Source organism: Haliotis rufescens, unplaced genomic scaffold (genome assembly GCF_023055435.1).
Source record: "Haliotis rufescens isolate VD_foot unplaced genomic scaffold, xgHalRufe1.0.p SCAF_11, whole genome shotgun sequence".
NCBI lineage: Eukaryota > Metazoa > Mollusca > Gastropoda > Lepetellida > Haliotidae > Haliotis > Haliotis rufescens.
The window spans coordinates 4,554,237-4,576,364 of NW_025963791.1; the positions used below are offsets into that span (position 1 = coordinate 4,554,237).

Consider the following 22,128-nt stretch of genomic DNA (forward strand, 5'->3'; position numbering starts at 1 on the left):
TCACACGAACTCTTTATCGAGACGGGAAGATATATGGGGGTCGTGAGAGAACACATAATTTGTTAGTTTTGTGATTTAAACACTGTAGAAAATGAATACCATTTCTTCCTACTTTGACTGTTGTATGCTGAACTCAGAAAAAGTTCAGTGATAAATATTATATCCGTTGTCGAAGTCCACATAAATTTGTTTCATTAATGTCAAGTATGAATGTAGTAAAAACGAAAAAGCTGTCAATGTACATATTGCATGCTATGAAGCTAAGAAGTTCCAAATGTGTCACCTTTTAAATGTATGTACACCCTTTACTATGTAACATGTATTATAGGCCTATGGCCTCTCAGTATTATGAATAAACAAATATACTAACTAAAGTGTAACCTCAGTCTTAAAAATAATCGGGTGCCCATACACCAAGGATCATAATCAGCGCGAATCTGGGAATCGAATCCAGGGCTAGATCAGCCAGGAATGGCGCACACTAGTAGAGCGACACCAAGCTATATATCCTGCTACTGAGTGAGCAAGTGAGTGAGTGTTTGTTGTTTAACGCCGCACTCAGCATTATTCCAGCTATATGATGACGGTTTGTAAATAATCGAGTCTGGTCCAGACAATCCAATGTCTGACATCATGAGAGTCGATCCATGCAATATGGATGCGATGACAAGCATCAACCAAATCAGGAAGCCTGACCACCCGATCCCGTTAGTCGCCTCTTACGACAAGCACAGTCGCCTTTTACGGCAAGAGTGAGTGAGTGAGTGAGTGTGAGTGAGTGAGTGAGTGAGTGAGTGAGTGATGCAGGTCTTAGGCGTTTACCACTTCGGTGAAACCTATTTACCCCTATGTACCCCTCGAGTCCTTCAATATCCACTTTTAAATCATGGAGATTTATAATACATATCGTTTGATGTGGCAGATCTCGGACGGTACACGAGGTGTTGTTTACAGGCACTTGTTACTGTATTGACAGACCCATCCTCACAGGTCTCTATAAAATGGGTGCCCCGTTGACAGTGAGTACTTTCCTACTCCCACTTCACAAGGTAAGGTCTATGATGTCGCATATACCCCGTGAGGTAATATACAAATGATACAAACTTACTCATAATCATAATTATGAAGTTAACTTAGTATTCTTATAGAGCTTGTATCGACGCTAGCAGTAAAATTCGCACACATAAATCTTAACTGTTAATTGCTTCGCTGAAATAGTATCAGTATTAGTAGTAGAAGTAGTAATAATAATAATAATAATAATAATAATAACAATTCGTTTATGATTTTGATCATTATTATCCCATCGTTATAATTATCATTATCATGATTACTTTCAATTCAATGCTATTCAGATAATGATTTGATTGTTATAATATGTTGCAGCATGGACCGCCGAACACTGCTACTGGTTACCCTGTTGAGCGTTGTTACCGTCGCTGTCGCCAAACCTCATTTCGAGGCCGCGGCGACGCACGACCGTGAGCATTACCGCATTAGCTTGTTCCACGATATCGCCATGGGGGGTTCTCGCAATGCCGGTGCAGCAGGCTCAAATCTGTCCCTTAAAAATCCACTCTTCAGTGCTTATAGCCTAGGCTCGGGCCAAAAACTCTCCGTCTCAGAATCGACCAGTGAAGATTCCGGGGTAGAATAGGTCTTCAGCAACCCATGATTGCCTTAAAAGGTGACTATGCTTGTTGATGCATGTCATCGATCCCAATTGCGTGGATCGATGCTCATGATATTAATCACTGGATTATCTGGTCCAGACTCGATTATTTACAGACCGCCGTCATATAGCTGGGATATTGCTGAGTGCGGCGTTAAACAAACCAACCAACCAACAACCAACCGTCTCAGACTCATAGTCCACATCTTAAACTACCATCGCTATTAGCTGACTTGTATGCTTGTGTCTGAGTCGCTGTTAATTATACATTACGCTTGAATGTTACTCAACAAGTGATTGAATGTACATTTTTAGTAACAATACTGACCCGTGAAAACCCGGGGTAGAATAGATCTTCAGCAACCCATACTAGCCGTAAAAGGCGACTATGCTTGTCGTAAGAGGTGACTAACGAGATCGGGTGGCCAGGATCGCTGACTTGGTTGATGCATGTCATCGGATCCCAATTGCTTGGATGGATGCTCTTGATGTCAGTCACTGGATAGTCTGGTTCAGACTCGATTATTTACGAGTGATGAAAAAAACGTGCTTTTGTGCATAATCGGTTTACATGTTCAAGTTCTGGGCTACTGAATGTCCTGCTAATTCTGACCCCGTTAATCCTCGTATGCGATTATCGCCATTTCAATGAGAACTGGACCATCTGGAAATCGTTTGACATCCCTTAGATGTGCCAGACTGCTATGGTCCTGGGTTCGAATCCATGGTTTGTCCTAGCTATCATAGGCGGATCCAGGGGGGGGGGGGAGGGGGTCCCGAGTCTCACCGTATAAAAACCAAATGTAATTTGTTGTAGGCAGTAAAATTGGCTGGGAGAGGATTTTGAGATATTTGGGACCCCACCCTTTTAAAATTGCTGGATCCGCCCATGCTATGACTCTTGTTTGTCGGCACTACACCGTGATCGTCGGTTTTGTCCAAAAGTGGCTGCATCAGTCAGGACTTTCCTCCCACATCAAGCTGAGACTCCGTGATATAACCGGAAAACTGGCCCATGCAGCTCACTCACGCTAATAGATTTTACTGATAACAGAATCTTCAAACTCCGCGAAGTACCTTACAATGACAGTTTGAAGTGTGAAGTTCCAGTATTAGCGAGGTCGGATTAATGAGAGTTGGATTAAAGGGTGTTCGATTAACAGGGTTTTACTGTACACCGTCCATATGAGGTTTCTACTTAAACACGTGAGGGCTGTATTGAAGGGTTTATATTTACGAAGTTCTGATGTATAACATATAATAGTAGACTATTAAACTCGTTCATGAAACACGTTCAAAGGTGAGGTGTCCGCAAAGACGAAGTAGGAGTAATGAGGCTAGATTAGAGGGGTCTGGATTAACGAGGGTCTGATGTATAAAATCTACGTGCAGAACCTGAAATCTCCTTCATGTAACAGTTCGAAAGATGAGGTTTCCGCATAGACGAAGCCAGATTAAAGACGGTTGTATTAAAGGTGTATGAAATAGCGAGGTTCTGATGTTTCCAAGTTGAGAATGTTATTGATTCCTGCATGACCGGTAGATGGCCACTGCATGATGGACGGCATCAAGATACAGCACGGGGACGAGTTCACCACCAAGATGAGCGGCCCCTGCATCGTATACATCTGTGAACACGGAGGATACCATCCTATTCGTTTCGGTCAGTATTCCCAGTCAAGTTTTCGATGTGATTTCATAGTTCCAGCTTCTGTAACCTATTTGCAACATTTGATGATGAAGATAGACTGAGGCTAGAGAAAGGTACCAACACATGCACCGAAACATCGCTTTAAAATCCATAATCTGTCGATCCTGTCTTTACATTTTCTCGAAAAAACCCTAACTTTTTCTGGTTTCTTTCTATTTTCTATTTATGAGATAGAATTTGGTGCTCTAAGACTGAACATGTTAGACTACAGTATACCGTTTCAATATCAGCCTTTGTCCAACCAAAATATGACGTTATCCATGAAGATTAAAACTCAAAAGTATATATCTCATATTTTAATCATAACTTGTGTGCAGTAAGGGTAGACCCTAAAGTATCATGCTGAATTAGCATTTATTTAGTTATTTATCATTTGTTCGTTCGTTCATTCATTCATTCATTCATTCATTCATTCGTTCATTCATTCATTCATTCATTCATTCATTCATTTATTTATTTATTTATTTATTTATTTATTTATTTATACAATGAAACTGACCATTCTTGTGTGCAGTAAGGGTAGACGTATCAAGCTGAATTAGCATTCATTCATTCATTCATTCATTCATTCATACAATGAAACTGACCATTCTTTCCACCCAGCTTGCGAGGACCAGAGCGGCACTTGTCGCCCCGAGGGCTACATCCGCACCATCGGCTGTTCCCGGCAACAGTGCATCAAGAGCAATTTCAACATCGGCTTCCGCAATCTCCAGGAAGGTAAGCACTAACTGTGTGCTCTCAATGTAAACTACAAGATCTATTTATAGCAAGAGGGATAGCGCCGGTGATAAACAACACTTCCGGCTGTCTGTCGTCTGTAACGCCTACAGACACTTTGAACGTCATTACAACGTGGACGACAGCGGTAAACATAAACATCACTTGGGATGCAGAAGCAATTAAAAGCAGATTTTTGTTAGATTAGGATTAGGGATTAAAGACACCGACGTAGATTTCCGTAAAAACAGATACTAAGGATAACATTAAGGGGTTATAATCTGGAGTTACCATTATCGAGGGTGCCAAACCCCACCTTCTAGGCATCCTACATACCACATAATTTGTCTTGGCATCCGATCTTATAACTCTTGAGTCATGTCAGTATACACAGACGGATTTTCACAGAGAATACATGACCATGCGCGCTCATACGACAAGGGCTAAATATTTTGACGATTTGTCACGCTTTGCAAGAAGAAAAAGACGAAAAATATATATCAATTTTGAAATATTGGCATACCAGAAACACATTTCATGGCATCCATCGTACTGCACTGTGGTATCCGGAATACCACTAACAGCGCCGGGCATCTGGTGTACCAAAAGGGGGACCGTCTCCGTGGTCTAGTGTCCGCCCGGTTCGATCCCCGGCCGCGTCATACCAAAAGGCGTTAAAAGATGGCACTTGTTATTATCCTGTCTGGGGCTCGGCATTAAAGGGCTAAAACAAGGACTGGTCGGCTCGGAGTCAGCATACTGTGTCTGAGTGGGGTATTCATGTTAAACTGGGGCATGGTATCTCAGTGGGCAAGCACTACAAATCGGCATCAGCCTGGACTAATACAAGCACTCTCTCTCTCTCTCTCTCTCTCTCTCTCTCTCTCTCTCTCTCTCTCTCTCTCTTTCTCTCTCTCACACACACACACACACACGTCGTTATAAAAGTGCAAAAATCTTGGACGCGACGGAAACTCATGTTCATCTCAAATCACATCACCAAAATGGGGTTCATTATTGCTCTAATCTACGTTATTTTCTATTCTTGACACTCCCAGTGGCTCAGTATCTAAAGACCCATATTTAAAAGAGTTCTGGGTATATTTTTCTCTGCTTGCATAGGGCCATAAACCATTAAGGGGCGGGGCGTTTCTCTTTATAAGCTTAAAATAAGCAGGCGTATTTTTTAGACTCGACACATGTTAGTTACACCCTTCAAAGATAACTGTCGGTGATACTCCACGATTTTTTCAGAGAAATGCCTATTTGTTTGTCATTAGAAATATAATAAACATTCCATTACATCAGGGCTTATTAAAATAGAAACCATTAATGCAACAGAATCACAGCTGGGGTCTCTTGTCCAACGAGAGATCGTCATTTGATCACGTGACGTACATTCCATTTCATATAATATGTCTTGGGTTGAACATTTAAGGTGCAGTTCATATAAATGGTGATATTTGTCTGTAATAAGATGAAATATTTACCGGAATATAAAGGTACTGCCTTGATAAAAGGAAATACACACGTTCGCCTGGAATCGTTTTCGGACGCTGTAGATTTATGTCTAAACAGTGTACTGTCACATTTCCTCTGTATATGGCTTTAAAGTGGAGGCCATGTCTTGAGCATTGGGTTTCATTTGACAATATGCTAAATAGAGTTATCTCCCTTTACACATTGTCTGTTTCGCATCATGAGTGAGGACCTTTTCACTTCATATTTAGTTGAAATGTATAAAATAACATTTTAAGAAGAATCACTTCAAAGGATGCGTATGGTTCATGAATTGACCGTAGACATATATTACCATGGGATGCATTTTATGTCAGTGTGATATCAAAATACATTTGTTTGTTAAAATATGACCGAAAATGAAAAGTCCGTCGTATTTACAAATAAAAAAAATAAATAAAAAATAATTGGTTAGCCTTTACAACACCCTTGCGTACTATATGCGGCATCTACAATAGTAATGTTGAAATGTATGAAATACCATCTTTAATCATTCTATATACTATATTTGCGTTTTTCAAGTTTCTGATATAGTTTTTTTTCATGTATATTTGTCAAATAGAATTTATTGTTTTAAAAATTCTTTGATGCAAATGTTTTAAAATCTTATACTTTACTTTCGGTTAATTCTTTCCGAAGTTCAAATTGTTTTAGAATGAAAAAGCGTATATATTCACGATTCCACATTATATATGAATTCAGAACAATGTAACAATATTTCGAAATACCAATGACATTTCATTACCAATGACAACAACTCCCCCCTTAAACAACAACACCACAACACGGAAACAAAAAACATCCCCCCCCCCCAATAAAATAAAATAAAATAAAATAAAATAAAATAAAATAAAATAAAATAAAATAAAATAAAATAAAATAAAATAAAATAAAATAAAATAAAATAAAATAAAATAAAATAAAATAAAATAAAAATAAAATAAAATAAATAAAAAATAATTAAAATAAAAAAACAACATTATTTTTAAAAATAAAATAACAATTTAAACAACAGAAATATCAACAATGAAAACACATTGAATTATTCAAATTAACAAACCTAATATAAACCAAACAATCCTCCCTCCGCCAAAACAAGAAATAAAATAAAAATAAACTATACAACAAACCAAAACGCCCTTTCAAGCTGATGACACAAGTATTTTTCTATCCTGTCTGTCGCTGATCCACAAAGTGTGATTGTTATACTTCTGATATGTTCTGTATCTTCCATGCATGAACTGTTGTGTGTTTCAGCGTGTCAGGCCCGGGACGGGTCCTGTGTTGATATCGGAGGTGTGTGGACCCACAGTTGCCTCACGTACAGATGCATCAAAGTGCTCTTGGGCACACAAGAATTCCCCGATCTTCAACTCTCCAGCTGGGGTAGGTTACTGTCGTTTATTCTCTGGAATATTCTGATTTTAATCAAAAGTTCAGCAGTATTACGGCGGGGGACACCAGAATTCACATTTAAGCCATTTTTTGATTGGACCTGGGTGTTTGGCGTGACGGTGAGAGTGCTCGAACAACTCTGTGTGATGGACCTATAGTTATATCATTCTTATACACGCACGGCTCACATGTACTGACACGTGTCTCTAATGTGAAACTACCCCCGAGTGAATTAGCAGTTCCAGCAGAGGACATGTACACATGTGGGCTGAGCTTTGGGGTCCGCGGAATCCACATAATGTTAGAAATAGGCAAAACATGTAGAAATCGTTTTGAAAATGATCACATGTGTTCATACAAGGGAGAATAACTTTTGAATCTTTTGTTCCTGTAACATACTAAATGTGCAGGCAAGGCTAAAACATTCCGATTTCAGAGGATTTCCTGAAGCATTGTAAAACTATTTCAATATAAACAAATCTGATTTCCTTAGGAGGTGTCGGTAAACACAGTACAGACACATGGTTAAACGGCAATCTTTGGTGAAGGAAATGTTCATTGTTAGATTGTTACTAAAATAATTCTTTTAAACTCATATTTGCCATACGTATGTACTGGATCATTAGACAAAGTATACGAAAGGAAAGAATGTTAGGTTCATATGTCTGATAACTTTCTTACATATATTTCAAAGTTTCCCGTAAATCGACTGTTCCAGTGGATCAAAGGGCTTTTTTTCTACCTCATTCTTTTATATTATTAATATAATCACATTTGCTTATTCGGAGCTCACATTTGACAAAAGCATAACAGTTTCTGATTACTCTAATGGCTTAGAGACAGTATCTCAGTTCCATGCACAAGGCAGTAATTACATCTTCTAGATCTATACTGGATATGCACAACAGCCCATGGAGCCTGACCCTCTTAATGGTTCAGACATATCCTTTGATGTTTCGCAGTTGAGGCGTGTGAATGCAACCACATGCCTCTCAACTGCACTGATTGTTTAGGTGTAAGTCGCCTGCATTTGAAGACTGCCCGTAAAACAGTGATGGGCGAAGCAGTGGTTTGGGGCTCTACGCCGTGTCAGAAGCTGACAAATACTCGGTGAAACCACGTTAATTCGCCTCCGTTGTCTGGTAGACAGAGCGTCTGCTCGGTGGTTCGATTCCCGGCCACGTCATATCAAAAGACGTTAAAAGATGGTACTTGTTCTTACCAGGTCTGACGCCCGCCATGAAGGAGATAAAAAATGACTGGTCAGCACACGCACGCACGCACGCACGCACGCACGCACTCACACACTCGTACATGCACGTGCAGTAACCTTGAACGTGACGTTAAACCTCGATCTGACAAATGAAATGATCGATTCTCATACATGAATTAAAATGTGGACAGAAATAGCGGTAGTTTTAATAATCTTTTTTCAGGCTGCCCCAGAAACGACCAGTGCATACCTGCCAACGCTACCACTATGGACGGATGTTCTATAATAAAGTGTGAACAGAGGGGACAGTACTATGGGTTGTATCCACAGAAGCACGGTAGGAAGCACGTTTTACTAGCCAAACTCCACCAAACCCCATCAAACTCCATCAAACCCCACCAAACCCCACCGTCAGTCTCCATCAAACCCCGCCAAATTCCATCAAACCCCATCAATCTCCGACAAACCCAATCAAACCCCGTCAAACCCCATCAGTCCTCATGAAACCCTGCCAAACCCCATCAAACTCCATCAAACCCTATCAATCTCCATCAAACCCAATCAAACCCCGCCAAACCCCATCAGTCCCCATGAAACCCTGCCAAACCCCATCAATCTCCAACAAACCCAATCAAACCCCGCCAAACCCAACCAAACCCCATCAGTCCTCATGAAACCCTGCCAAACCCAATCAAACCCCATCTAGCCCCGCCAAACCCTAATTAGTCTCCATCAAACCCCTTCAAACCACATCAAACCCCGCCAAACAGACACTTTCCCCTCGCCTTTATTTGTAAATGTATTAATGCTAAAATGGCCTAATTCATATACTCAAAAGTGTGTATGTAAACACGTCATTCATACGCACCGAGTGGGTTTTCTTGGCATGTCATCGTACCACAACGGCGTGGGAGTTGATAGTAAAATCAAACACTAGACTATAAGTTTATCCGGACTCGAATATTCACAGGCTGATGTCAAATAGCTAGAATACTGCTGAGTACGTGGTAAAAGACACAAACAAACTATAGGTATGTGTACCTCGCTTAAGCATTATGAGTGAGTGAGTATGGTTTAACGCCGCTTTTAGCAATATTCCAGCAATATCACGGCGGGGGACACCAGAAATGGGCTTCACACATTGTACCCATGTCGGCAATCGAACCCGGGTCTTCGGCGTGACGAGCGAACGCTTTAACCACTAGGCTTACCGACCGCCCTCTTAAGCATTAAGACACGACCTCTATTAATGGAGGTCATTATTACAAGATGGTGTATGCGGCCTTTAGATTATTTGTTGAATGAGTTTATTGTTATCGTGATGTATGATCGGCGTCTTGACACCCACACTGTATTTGAATCGATTTCTCTGCCGATCGATATCATAAATATCAGCAACAGAAGGGCTTTAACCTTGGCTGACACATATCGAGTCCTCTAACATTTCCCCAAGTAATATATCGATCACTGTTAACCTTAATTTAAAGGGTGAACATAATAGGATTTATTATTGATGGTAGCTGTGATAACGACAATTTGATCCGCTAATGTAGAGTTGAAAGGAATTTTGTTAACGTATGCAAAAACACCTTATAATAAGTACAGAGAAAATCCGTTATTTCAGTAGTCTTCCCTCTGAAATCGGCGGGGAAATATGATGTACATATTAACGAATGATGTTTACGGAGTAATGTCACTTTGTATACGGGGAATGTTTCCAGGGGTTTCCGGATTAACGAGGTCCGGACTAATGGGGTGTCACTGTATCTATGCAATATCAACTATCAACCGTTAGGTATGAATAACAGCGAATTTTGCTATTTATTTTGTAAAGGAAAAGATCGTTTAACAATCTTTTAGAATGGAATAAATGCCAAATTGTATTATATGACAATGTTAATATGTTTTCAAACCACGGACGCGAGTAATAAATGAAACACAGCGACTATGAAAATGTTACATGTTAAAATAATAACAGATCTCATAAAAATTGCAGATCGTGTTTACTGGAGTGTTACTATGACAACGTGGTCGCCACATCTTTGCCCGAGTGTGGGCCTCGTTAAACCTATGTTTAAAGGGACATTTCTTCGTGTGGTGATTCGGTCATTTGGTCAGTTTGACCTCGGACGGTACTGTCCGTATTTAAGAGGTTTCACTGTATGTCTGACATAACACATATGCGCTTTTTGTTACACATAGCAACATTGCCATCACCAACCAGATGACCCGAATACAACTACACATTTGCCCCCAGTGCAATCCTCACAGTTTTACAATGTAAGACATTTAAATTAAAATAGACTGTGGTCCACATAAATTATACCAGACGTAACCATCAAATATTATAATATATAAATAAATAGAAATTATTATGTAACTACGGTTATAACGAACTCAAAAGGACCACAAAATTTAGTTCGTTATAACCGTAGTTCGTTATAAGCACATTTACAGCATGGATATACAGCAAATGGACGGGTTCGTTACAAACGTAGTTTACTGCATTATTTATTTATTTATTTATTTATTTATTTGACCTCTGAAATTGGATGGTTCGATTTTTCGGTTGTTTCAAACTAATTGTGTAGTCCCAAATGAGAAATGCAAATACAAAATTACCCCGATTAGCCGAACCGAAAATATGAGAACCTACCGTGCACAACCATCAATGTCAAAATACAAATGCTATTTCACTTGCAGAGCGGGAAACATTCCGCATCCCATCTATGGGGGGATGCCGGAACATTAATTGAGTAGAGCTTTCATAGGCTAATTATCTCTGTGTACGATATAATTAATAGTGATTGGCGTTGAGAATCTATTTCGGATGTCTCAAACACTCGAATAATATAATTCGAAGTTTTTTGAGTCGTTTCGAAGTCGACACAACGGTGTTCGTATCTATTTATAATTCACCAATACCAATGAAATATACATTTATTTAATTAATGGAAAATTGGGAGCAATTTTGTTTCCAGTGCGGGGATATTTTTTCGCAAATATTTCCGGCTCCACTAGGTGATGAATTAATTGGCCCTTAAATTCAGTAACATTGTTCTTATAATTAAATCTTGGGTACAGGGAATGTTATAAAGTATTGGGGTAAAAATAAATTTCTAAAAATAGAGAACACTTTAAAAAAGAAATGCAAAATAAAGAGAAAGAAATATGATCAAAACATGATCAAAGTCTTACCTTATTTGAGTGGTTATCCTCTGTTGTACAGTGTATGTCCGATGCGCTCTTCAGGTATCGCGTCCAGAGGCGGTTACTTCGTACATGGTCAGACCAGGAGCCGCCTCACGACATCATGATCATCCTCATTCATTGCAGTTAACGTTAAGCTTAATATAGACCCTCTCCTGTATCAGAAACTTACGAAGTCTAACAAGCTACGTAAAGTGGAGTCATTATTTGAACTGACAAAACCATTCCTCCGCTCTTTTAAAAGTGGTAAATTTAATTCTACTTGGCGTGTAAGATTAACCCGGAGATTTGGGTCCCTTCACCGCGTATGAATGATAGGAACATCCGCACTTAGTCGCCTGCCTCTTCACCACTTCTGTGCATCTGCTACTTCCGCCAGACATGCTCCATTTCATCAGTGTCAGACGAGCTGCTTTAAATCAAAGCGGAACAGAAGATAAACCCCGTCATGCCTGTATTGGCCGTTCCCCTGGAATGTAGGTCACGGGGACGGTTAGTACGAACCACTTACATGATAGGTAAAGAAAACAGGTTGCTATACAAGGGATACAATTCTAAGAATCCCTTGTTGTTGTATACATCTGACGCAACACATGTTAATTTATATGACGGTAAATAGTGAGCGTTCCGACTCAATATGTGTTTTGGGTTTCACCGTTTTTTGACACTTGCGGAGTTGGTTAATTAGGCTGTGGAGATAACTGATGTTCTGGTTTCGAGAGCAATTATGAATCTGGAGTTTAAAAGTTGTTTGTGTCAGTTATGAAGGCACACCTGCGTCTTCATGTCACTTTGAGAGTAAACATACACACACATCACTATTCAGGTGTTTCGTTACGCTTATATATACTGGCGCACTGCCCCGTGTTTAGAAAACACCGCTGTTTCTAATGTGTTTCTGTTTAAAATGAAGTTTCCAGGTCGAAACTAGTTCATTTTCCTGATGTGAAAAAATCGGTCACAATACATTATTTGCCTGTTGTTTGTTGTTTTGTGGAATGTTAGACAGTGGTAGGTGAATAAATGTATATTGTTTCGTGACTAAGATATTGTTTATCGTTTCATCATAATTTCTCTCGAAGAGTGTTGTTTTCAAATAGAATTCAAATTGGCATGATTTAGTTTAGATGTTACAAGCTTGTTAGAGTAACATAACATATATGTAACAGACCTGTAATGTTACTCTAACACATTTTATACTTGTAACATGTATGTAATGTTACTCAAACAAACTTGAAACATCTGTTATGTTACCCTAACAAGCTTGTAATATGTATGTTATGTTACTGTAACAAGCTTGTAACATGGATGTTATGATACTCTAACAAACTTGTAACATATATGTTATGTTACCTCATCAAAATTGTAACATATATGTTATGTTACCCGAACAAGCTTGAAACAGGTTTATTATGTTACCCTAACAAGCTTGTAACATGTATATTACGTTACCCGAACAAGCTTGTAACATCTATATTATGTTACCCTAACAAGCTTGTAACATATATGTTAATATGTTACTCTCACGAACTTGAAACATATGTTATGTTACTCCAACAAACTTGAAACATATGTTATGTCACCCGAACAAGCATGTAACACCTATATCATGTTACCCCAACAAGCTTCTAACATATATGTTAGGTTACTCTCACAAACTTGAAACATATATGTTAGGTTACTCTAAAAAACTTGTAACATCTAAACTAAATGATTCTATTTATTCATGTATTACGCATCATATCAAAGGTCCAAACGGCTAGTTGCCAGCCATTTGAACATGTTTGACAATGTTCAGACCAATATATTACCTTTTCCTTTTCTGGATTGCTGAACCATGGCCTCTGTGTGTTTGTGAAGGCATCATTTTCGTCCGGATTATCGGGGTCCAGACTAACGGGGCTTTACTATAACGAGTTGAGGTAAAATCAGGTTTAACTTCGCGTTCAAGATTATTGCAGTTATATAGCGACGTGCATGCACGGGTGTGTATGTGGCTTCTTGTTCTATCCCAGACTAATTTTATAGTGCAAGGTCACTGAGCCGATCAGTCTTGTTTTCGCCCCCTTATTGCCGAGCACCGGGCAGGGTAAAAACAAGTACCATCTTTTAACGTTTTTTGGCATGATGCGGCCGGGGATCGAACCCGGACCTTCCCCTCTCTGGGCGGACGTTCTACCACTAGACCATGGAGGCTGTCTCACTATAACAAAACATTAGATATCAGTAGTTCCTACTTTTATAATGGTATTAAAGGGGATGTTGTAACTGTGTACTTTATGAAAATAGTCTTAAACGTTTTCGTATTTTCACTGAGGGTAGGGTACATACAGGTATAAGAAAGGAGCGATATATAGGGTCCACCGGAAGCGTTCGTTAAATCTCCGTAAGGTCACTTGAAGAACATTTGTTTGTACGGGCCTCACATGTTCTGTGTTTAGGATGTCGCCACGACGGATCATGTCATGATGTCGGCAGCAGATGGACGGTAGACTGCAACACCTACACCTGCCACGCCCTTGACAACCCCAACGGCGTTACAACATTGTCGGTAGAAAACGTGGATGCCAGTGAGTATATAGAGAGAAGTTGTTTATTTAGGTCTCACTTTCTGTACAGTCATATCCTTATTCCAGACGCAAGAAAGTCTTGAAAGTATTTATCAAAGTCTTGTTTCCACCCTTGCCACATCTAGCCCGCCTTCCTGTGCTAAATGTGATAAGACTATCGCACATATCAGAGAACGTTTCACAAAATCAACATCCACGACTGGTACACCTTCGTATGGAAGTGGGGGCACGGGTGGCCCAGTCGTCTAAGGCGCCACGATTCGCTGTGCGGGGTTGCGTCCCTTGGGCACGCCAGAAACCTATGATTGTGGGTTCGAATCCCGGTTCGCCCCGATTATGTTTCTAGGTTTGTCAGCACCATACCCGTGCTCGTGGGTTTCACCGAAGTGGTAAACGTCTTAGACCTGCATCACTTCGAGCTTTCCTCCCACATAAAGCTGACACGCCGCGATATAACAGGAATAATGTTAAAAGCGGCGTTAAACCCAACTCACTCGCTCACTCGTATGAAAGTGATTTACTACTGCCTGTCTTTGTTGGCCCACCTTTTCATCTTTTAACACCCAGCCTATGGTGCTGACAAACCTAGAAATATAATCGGTGCGAACCGGGATTCGAACTCACAATCATAGGTTTCTGGCGTGCCCAAAGGACGCAACTCTGCACAGCGAATCGCGGCGCCTTAGACGGCTGGGCCACACGTGTCCCCATACGAGATAAGAACAGCGATCTGATTGGATATCGCGTTTTCATTACAAGGGGCACAACTCATGTCCTACACGAGGTGGCGCCAGTGTCGAGCCCAGAAAAGTGGCCTTGATGTGGCAAGGGTAGAAACTAGACTTTGCTACAGGCTAGTGGACACCCTTGCCTCAAAAAGATGAGTTATATCATGCAGATTCTTCTTGGAATTAAAACAGGTTAATAATTCAGTAAATGGCTTAATGTACAGAAACCACCCGGAGGTTATGAGAGACTATATAACGCGTCCATGCAGCGAAGCACAACTTAGATAATGAACACATAGTCCCCGAAATACTCTTCTTCACGTCGGCCTTTAAGAGGTCACCAAACAGCTGACGTGCCCCTCTTTGGGACTCATGTATGTGAGTAGGGTGATATCTGTCTATTGGAATTTGAAAATAAAATAAGGTGAGGTGACATTGGGTTCAACGTCGCGTCCAAGATTATTGCACTTATATAGCGACATGCATGCACGTGTGTGTGTCTGCTTTTACTAGTCCGGACTGATGCCGATTTATAGTGCTATCACACTGAGATACCATGGATACCCCAACATGAATACCCCACACAGACACAGTGTACCGACTCCGAGCCGACCAGTCCTTGTTTTAGCCCCTTAATGCCGAGCGCCAACAAGGGTAACAATAAGTACCATCTTTTAACGTCCTATGGGATGACGCGACCAGGGATCGAACCCTGGATCTTCCGCTCTCCGGGCGGACGCTCTACCATTAGACCACGGAGGAAAATAAAACAAAGATATATATAAGGTTATATAAAGATTTTGTTATGCAACCGTCAAGCTGAGTCGAACCCTCAAGTCTCCCAAAGCTGAGTATAGGCTGCTAGAGCTGAGGAGGGGATGAGTATAGGCTGCTAGAGCTGATAAGGGGGACGAGTATAGTTTGCTTAAGTTGGCATGGGTGACTGTTCTGTAAAAGGAGGAGAGACAAGAGAATAACCCAAGCTACGATATACGAAATTCAACGATGAATTCACTCGGAACAGGGAATCAGTAACTCTGAGTAGCGACAGTTTGTTATTGGACGAATTTAACCTTTTTATCGATGAAAGAGTATTTAAAGTTATCTGATAAAAGACCAGGGTGTATTTTTAATTGTAATTTTCTGTACGTCTAGAGTGCAAAGATGTTCATGGATCCTGCCACGCTCCCGGAGACTCATTCGAGTTCGACATAGCTGGCACCGTGTGGCCGCACTGCACCTGCGCAGTCAACGGACCAACTATAGACTACAGCTGTCATTCCTAAACGCCGTCGCTTGACATAATATAAGGCCAACGTGACCTCTCAGAGTCCATTCCAATTCCTTATAGTATAAAGAAATGTTAATATTCATCATCCGATCTGTGATGTGTGACAACGGATTAGACGGCAGGACAAGTAATGTAATAAATATATTAAAGTCAGATTAAATCGCTTTGATTTATTTTCACGCGTTAAAGAGCTGTTAATTCTAATGTAAGTATAAAAGCATCAACTCAAGGCGTAACAAGCGGGAAAAGTACTCAACCTATTACTATATAAACTGTCGGGGTAAAAGAGAGTATACACCCATGTTTGAGTGTGGCTAAAAGGCAACAAACAGAAATGGTCATTCGATGGTGATGTATTTGATACGAGTGTCATAGATGTGTTTTGGAGCCTAAGTTTACAGTCTTTCGGCGACAGTTTTCAGCCTTATAACGTTTTGATAACGTTTGAAATGTGTTTGTAATTTTCAAGTGTTTATATTCTTTTGCCTGGCGGCTTTGTGTGATTATCATACACACATACACATTGACCTTCCTTTCAAACTGGGGCGGTCGGGTAGTCTAATGGAATGAATGCCATTATAGGCATATCTACACGGGGACATACATAATGGAAATGGGTTTTAAATTGCACTTGCAAAATTGATATACATGTCAGTCTTGGCATCGGCAGTGTTATGGGATTCGGGCGATAGGGTGGTCTTGTGGTTAAAGCGTTCGCTCGTCACGTGACCCGTATTCGAATCACCACATACTTACAATGTGTGAAGCCCATTTCTGGTGTCTCCCGCCGTGATATTGTTGGAATATTGCTAAAAGCGGCGTAAAACCATACTCACTCACTTCTTTAAAACTTTGAAAACTGTCCCGAAAGCGTTCCGATTCTCCCAAATACGATCCTACAGAGATCAGACAGTAACCGGACAGTGAACCGACAAAGACGGTTCTCATTCGGCAAGATCTGGACGCAATCTGGACTCAATCGACAAGAAACGGCAATGAACAATTCATGCCCGTTAATCACGACAGCGTCCTGATCCACAGGACACCCTCCAGACAACACAGGACATTGTTACGATTTAGATCCGATACAGCAGTATCTGTCACGACATAGTCACGAGTTTCCCGAATGTTACAGGACGCACCATACTGTCGGGAGTGCTTGGCCGACCACTCTGGACATTCCCGAACCGTAGGACTCTGTTACGAACGTATACGACTGCGTTCAAACAATGATAGGACATTCCAGATCACTTTTCGTGTCGTAGCGCTGTCTGATCTCAAACGGGAGCCATAATCGGCACTGTGTGAACCTGGCCTTAGCGAATCGAGTTGACAGGCGGTCGCCGATTTCTCGTAGGCTGCGATTCGATGACACTGAACGTAGCACTCCTTGGTCCTCGGTTTTGAATGAACACAAATAGCGGACTTTGCAGTCTTATTAAAACCAGATATTTTAATCTAATACAATACCTATATCCGTGAAGAGCCGAGGATATATCCATAGGAGGTGGCGTATAGGGACCTTTCTGATCAGCTCATCAGCGTCGAGGCTTCTCGGTACGAGCGAGTGTAGCATTCAGACAAGCACGTCATATTTCGAATATAAACGAATATAATCGGGATGTTCCGATTGCCAAAACAATAAACCCGGTGGATATTATTCTGGATATCTGTACACCCTGTCGTTTCTGAGCGTCACTGCAACTTTGCCCCAAAGGGTTCTAGGATCGAAATGGCTAAATCGAGGTGGTAAAGAATTGAAGACGAATTGTTTTACAAAACTGACGTCTGACTGGCTCAAGAATCCACCTATCCTTCATTTAGATTCCACCCGTCAAGATCCGGGGTAGAATAGGTCTTCAGCAACCCACGCTTGCCGTAAAAGGCGACTATGCCTGTCGTAAGAGACGACTTACGGGATCGGGTGGTCAGGCTCGCTGACTTGAGCATGTAATCGTATCCCAATTGTGTAGATCAATGCTCATGATATCGATCACTGTATTGTCTGATCCAGACTTATTATTTATATTCCAGCCATCATATGGCTGGAATATTACTTAGTGCGGCGTTTAGTATCAAACAAACAAACAAAATATCATTTGAGATTCGGCGGTCAAAGTTCGCCCACGGTTCACCTGACCTGACCGGTGTCGTTAAATAATCGAGGGGGCGGTCGGGTAGCCTATTGGTTAAAGCGTTCGCTCGTCACGCCGAAGACCCGGGTTCGATTCCCGACATGGGTACAATGTATGAAGCCCATTTCTTGTGTTCCCCGCCGTGATATTGCTGTAATATTGCTAAAAGCGCGTAAAACCATACTCACTCACTCACTTAAATAATCGAATCCGGGTTTCTCCACATAAATCAGTGGCTGACAAGGATACACGCCTTCGGATAACAGTGACACGTAATCAATCAGGTCACACAATGCAGACACATGGTTCCTGCCATTCACCTGCTTTTTACAGAAATGTATACCCGCCACCATGGACCATCAATTAGGCCTATATTTGAAATAGTTGGTTCTGGGTTATGTTTTTTAGCCGATGGTCAAAATGAATATAAAATGAATTTCATTAAACATTTTGTTTAGATTGTTGGACGGGTGAAATACGAGCAAATAAAGTAATGAAAGTGTTCAGGTTACTTCCTTCCAATCAGGGCGGTCGGGTAGCCTAGTGGTTAAGCGTTCGCTCGTCACGCCGAAGACCCGGGTTCGATTCCCGACATGGGTACAATGTATGAAGCCCATTTCTTGTGTTCCCCGCCGTGATATTGCTGTAATATTGCTAAAAGCGGCGTAAAACCATACTCACTCACTCACTTAAATAATCGAATCCGGGTTTCTCCACATAAATCAGTGGCTGACAAGGATACACGCCTTCGGATAACAGTGACACGTAATCAATCAGGTCACACAATGCAGACACATGGTTCCTGCCATTCACCTGCTTTTTACAGAAATGTATACCCGCCACCATGGACCATCAATTAGGCCTATATTTGAAATAGTTGGTTCTGGGTTATGTTTTTAAGCCGATGGTCAAAATGAATATAAAAAAAAATTTCATTAAACATTTTGTTTAGATTGTTGGACGGGTGAAATAAGCGCAAATAAAGTAATGAAAGTGTTCATGTTACATCCTTCCAATCACAAACATGACGAATAAAGAAATATTGTTTTGCACATATGTGAAATAATGTAACGGCGGACCCACAAACCAAGTAATTCAAATAAAACTACATGGATTCAGCGCATGTATGCCAACATCTGTGGACAAACACTCCAGATAAATAATGATTGACGCGCTGCAAATGTGTCGATATGTAGAACAATGTGTGTATGCAGATATCAATTACACTATGGACTGTATGTAATTAATATTGTTTGTGGCTTTACATTTGATATGTCAGTCTATCAAGCTGTTGATATATGTGAAAGAGACTGATTAATAGACTCAACTCTGAGCATGCTCATGTCAAACTCAGCAAATTTATATATCAGTGTGTAGATCTCAGACATTCAGAATCGGTTAGCGGACAGAGTGAGTGAATGAGTGAGTGAGTGAGTGAGTGAGTGAGTGTTGTGAATCCAGATGGAAGTGTATGATGCTGACAAACCTAGAAACATGATAGGGGAGAACCAGGATTCGGACCTACAATCCGGTTTCTGGAGTGCCAAATGGACGCAACTCTGCATAGTGAATTGCGGGGCCATCGACGACGGTACCACCAGTGCCCCCACAGTTTATTTGAAAGCGTTGAAAATGAAACAAAGGCTTGATATACTCTCCACAATTTTACAATGAGGTGGGTATGTGTCGGTGAGTGGGTGGCTTATGTTGTGTGACGCCTGTTAAACATCATGTCAGTAATATCACAGTGAGTCATCTGAATGCTTTCATTATAACTGTGAGTCATATGATTCCATATCACGTGTTTATCCATTGGGTAGGGGAGGTAGCTCTGGTCAGTTGATTGATCAATGATTCATCTATATTCCGGATTCCGGATATCCGTGTATCTAGAAACTGTTTTTTGAAAAGAGATAAGAGAGGTTTGACTGTACTCTTATCTCCACTATTAGTCTAAATCGAATAGCAGCCGCAAATACAAAATATTTATATTCAAGATTCTATGTTACCATGAAATCTAGGCTTAACTCTGGGGTAACTCCGGCAACCTATGCTTGTGCTAAGAACCGGTTAAGTAGATCTAGAAGCCAGGCTCGGAGATGGTTTGTATGCTCCACAGAGGGCTGAGAATGAAAATCGAGTGCACACTGATCCATTGACCGAGTAATACTAATTTAGCGCTACAAGCATCCACATGGTGAATGGAATTTGGCGCATTATACATGCACATATTATTAATTTATTTTTTTTTTTTGGGGGGGGGGGGGGGGGGGGGGAATTTGTGGTCACCAGCGGACGGGACTTGTCACCATCCTTGGCAACCTCAACGGCAAGGGAAGGCGTTCTCCTACTCTGCGCTATTACCAATCCTTCACCAACAACAACAGGGATTAAATACTGTTACAGCTTGATAACGCTATCCACACGTTGCAAGGGTCGTCCAGGATTTCTTGGCTGCGCACAACGTCGCCGTTATACCATGGTCAGCACGCTCACCACTCCATGGAAAACTTGTCGGATCATCTGGATCGCCAGATCAGAAGGCACCCTCATCCACATTAGAACAGTCACCACCTGAAACTGTGCTGACGGACGAGCGGCCACGGATTCCCAATGACGTCATCAGGCGGCCGACCATAACGATGAGACGGCGCGCAAGAGTTTGAGCTTTTCTCCAGATGGCTTGTGAAAAACGGAAGAAGCACACTTTCCCTTCTCCTCTTGCTACATTCTTCTGGTAACGGTAACAATCAAGAAAAATTGTGGTTTCCCCTTCTGAGACAAGACAAAGTCAACTGTTCTTAGCCAAAACTGATTAATTAAATGTTAAAAAGACAAATGCATAACGTGATTTTAGGATATTAAAATAAACTGGCTTCTAAATAATCTCATGCAACTGGTTTCCATAACAGGCCGCTGTAGTTCTTATGGGAGTAATCCTCTTGATGTGCATTCTTCATCCTAAAGCGAGGCTTACATTTTCGAGCTATTTCTCTTGGCTGGGTTTTTCTATACATCAATATTTAATGAATGTTTTAACAGCAGTGTCGTGTGTAAAAAAAGCCTTCCATGTGACGCTTTTAGATCGCGTGTTACTTTAGGTCTTCCTGTCTTAGAGAACTGCTCGATGGTTTCCTTTAACTCGAAGTACTGTTGAACAGCGAACATATACTACAGACCGCCTCCGTGGTCTAGTGGTAGAGCGTCCGCACGGAGAGCGGAAGGTCCGGGGTTCGATCCCCGGCCGCGTCATACCAAAAGACGTTAAAAGATGGTACTTGTTGTTACCCTGTCTGGCGCTCGACATTAAGGGGTTAAAACAAGGACTGGTCGGCTCGGAGTCAGTACGCTGTGTCTGAGTGGGGTATTCATGTTGAACTGCGGCATGGTATCTCAGTGTGCTAGCACTAAAAATCGGCATCAGTCCGGACTAGTACAAGCAGCCACACACTAACACACGTCAATGCACGTCGCTTGTAAGTGCAATAATCTTGGACGCGACGTTTAACTCAATTGCACCTCACCAACATATACTACACTGACGGCCAAAAGAAACTTAACCATATTTTTAAATCACTCTAGTTTAAAAACCACAGATAGATGCATGAAAAAACATGTATTGAAATGATCAAAATCTCATAGAAATCAACAGTTAAAATGACAGTCAGACATCATCCGATATTGGCATGACAGTTGCTCGAATTGAGGTGGTAGTAAAAACAAGCTTTATACGCAATGGGCAAAGGGCACACACATCTAAAATCGCCCAAGTTCAATGATGCGTCACATTAATAGCGTGTATGACCACCCTTTGCTACAAGACGCGCAAAACCATGATCAGTTCTTGTCGGTTAGCTGGAGAATGTGGTCGCTGTCGAACACGACGATCCATGACATCCCAGATGTGTTCTATGGGGGACATGTCTGGGAAGTGTGCAGGCCACGGCAACACGTTGACGTTGGCT

The 22,128-nt window shown here is 41.2% G+C and overlaps 2 protein-coding genes across 3 annotated transcripts in view; one reads left to right on the forward strand and one right to left on the reverse strand.

The window, feature by feature from the left end:
- The window catches only part of LOC124134313, a 29,756-nt gene extending 17,828 nt beyond the window's left edge, over positions 1–11,928 (reverse strand). The window contains exon 1 of one of the 2 annotated variants that reach the window (XM_048392135.1): positions 11,428–11,928. The gene's annotated coding sequence lies outside the window, so the exon portion shown is untranslated. The remainder of the gene's footprint in view (positions 1–11,427) is intronic. The other variant, XM_048392134.1, reaches the window with a different exon arrangement.
- LOC124134312 lies at positions 1,033–16,188 on the forward strand. Its single transcript, XM_046499059.2, has 8 exons — positions 1,033–1,049; positions 1,387–1,481; positions 3,216–3,335; positions 3,987–4,103; positions 6,879–7,007; positions 8,453–8,566; positions 13,881–14,009; positions 15,893–16,188. Exons 2-8 carry the CDS (start codon positions 1,388–1,390, stop codon positions 16,021–16,023), a joined length of 834 nt encoding a protein of 277 aa, XP_046355015.2. The 5' UTR covers positions 1,033–1,049; position 1,387; the 3' UTR covers positions 16,024–16,188.
- Positions 16,189–22,128: the final 5,940 nt, after the last annotated feature.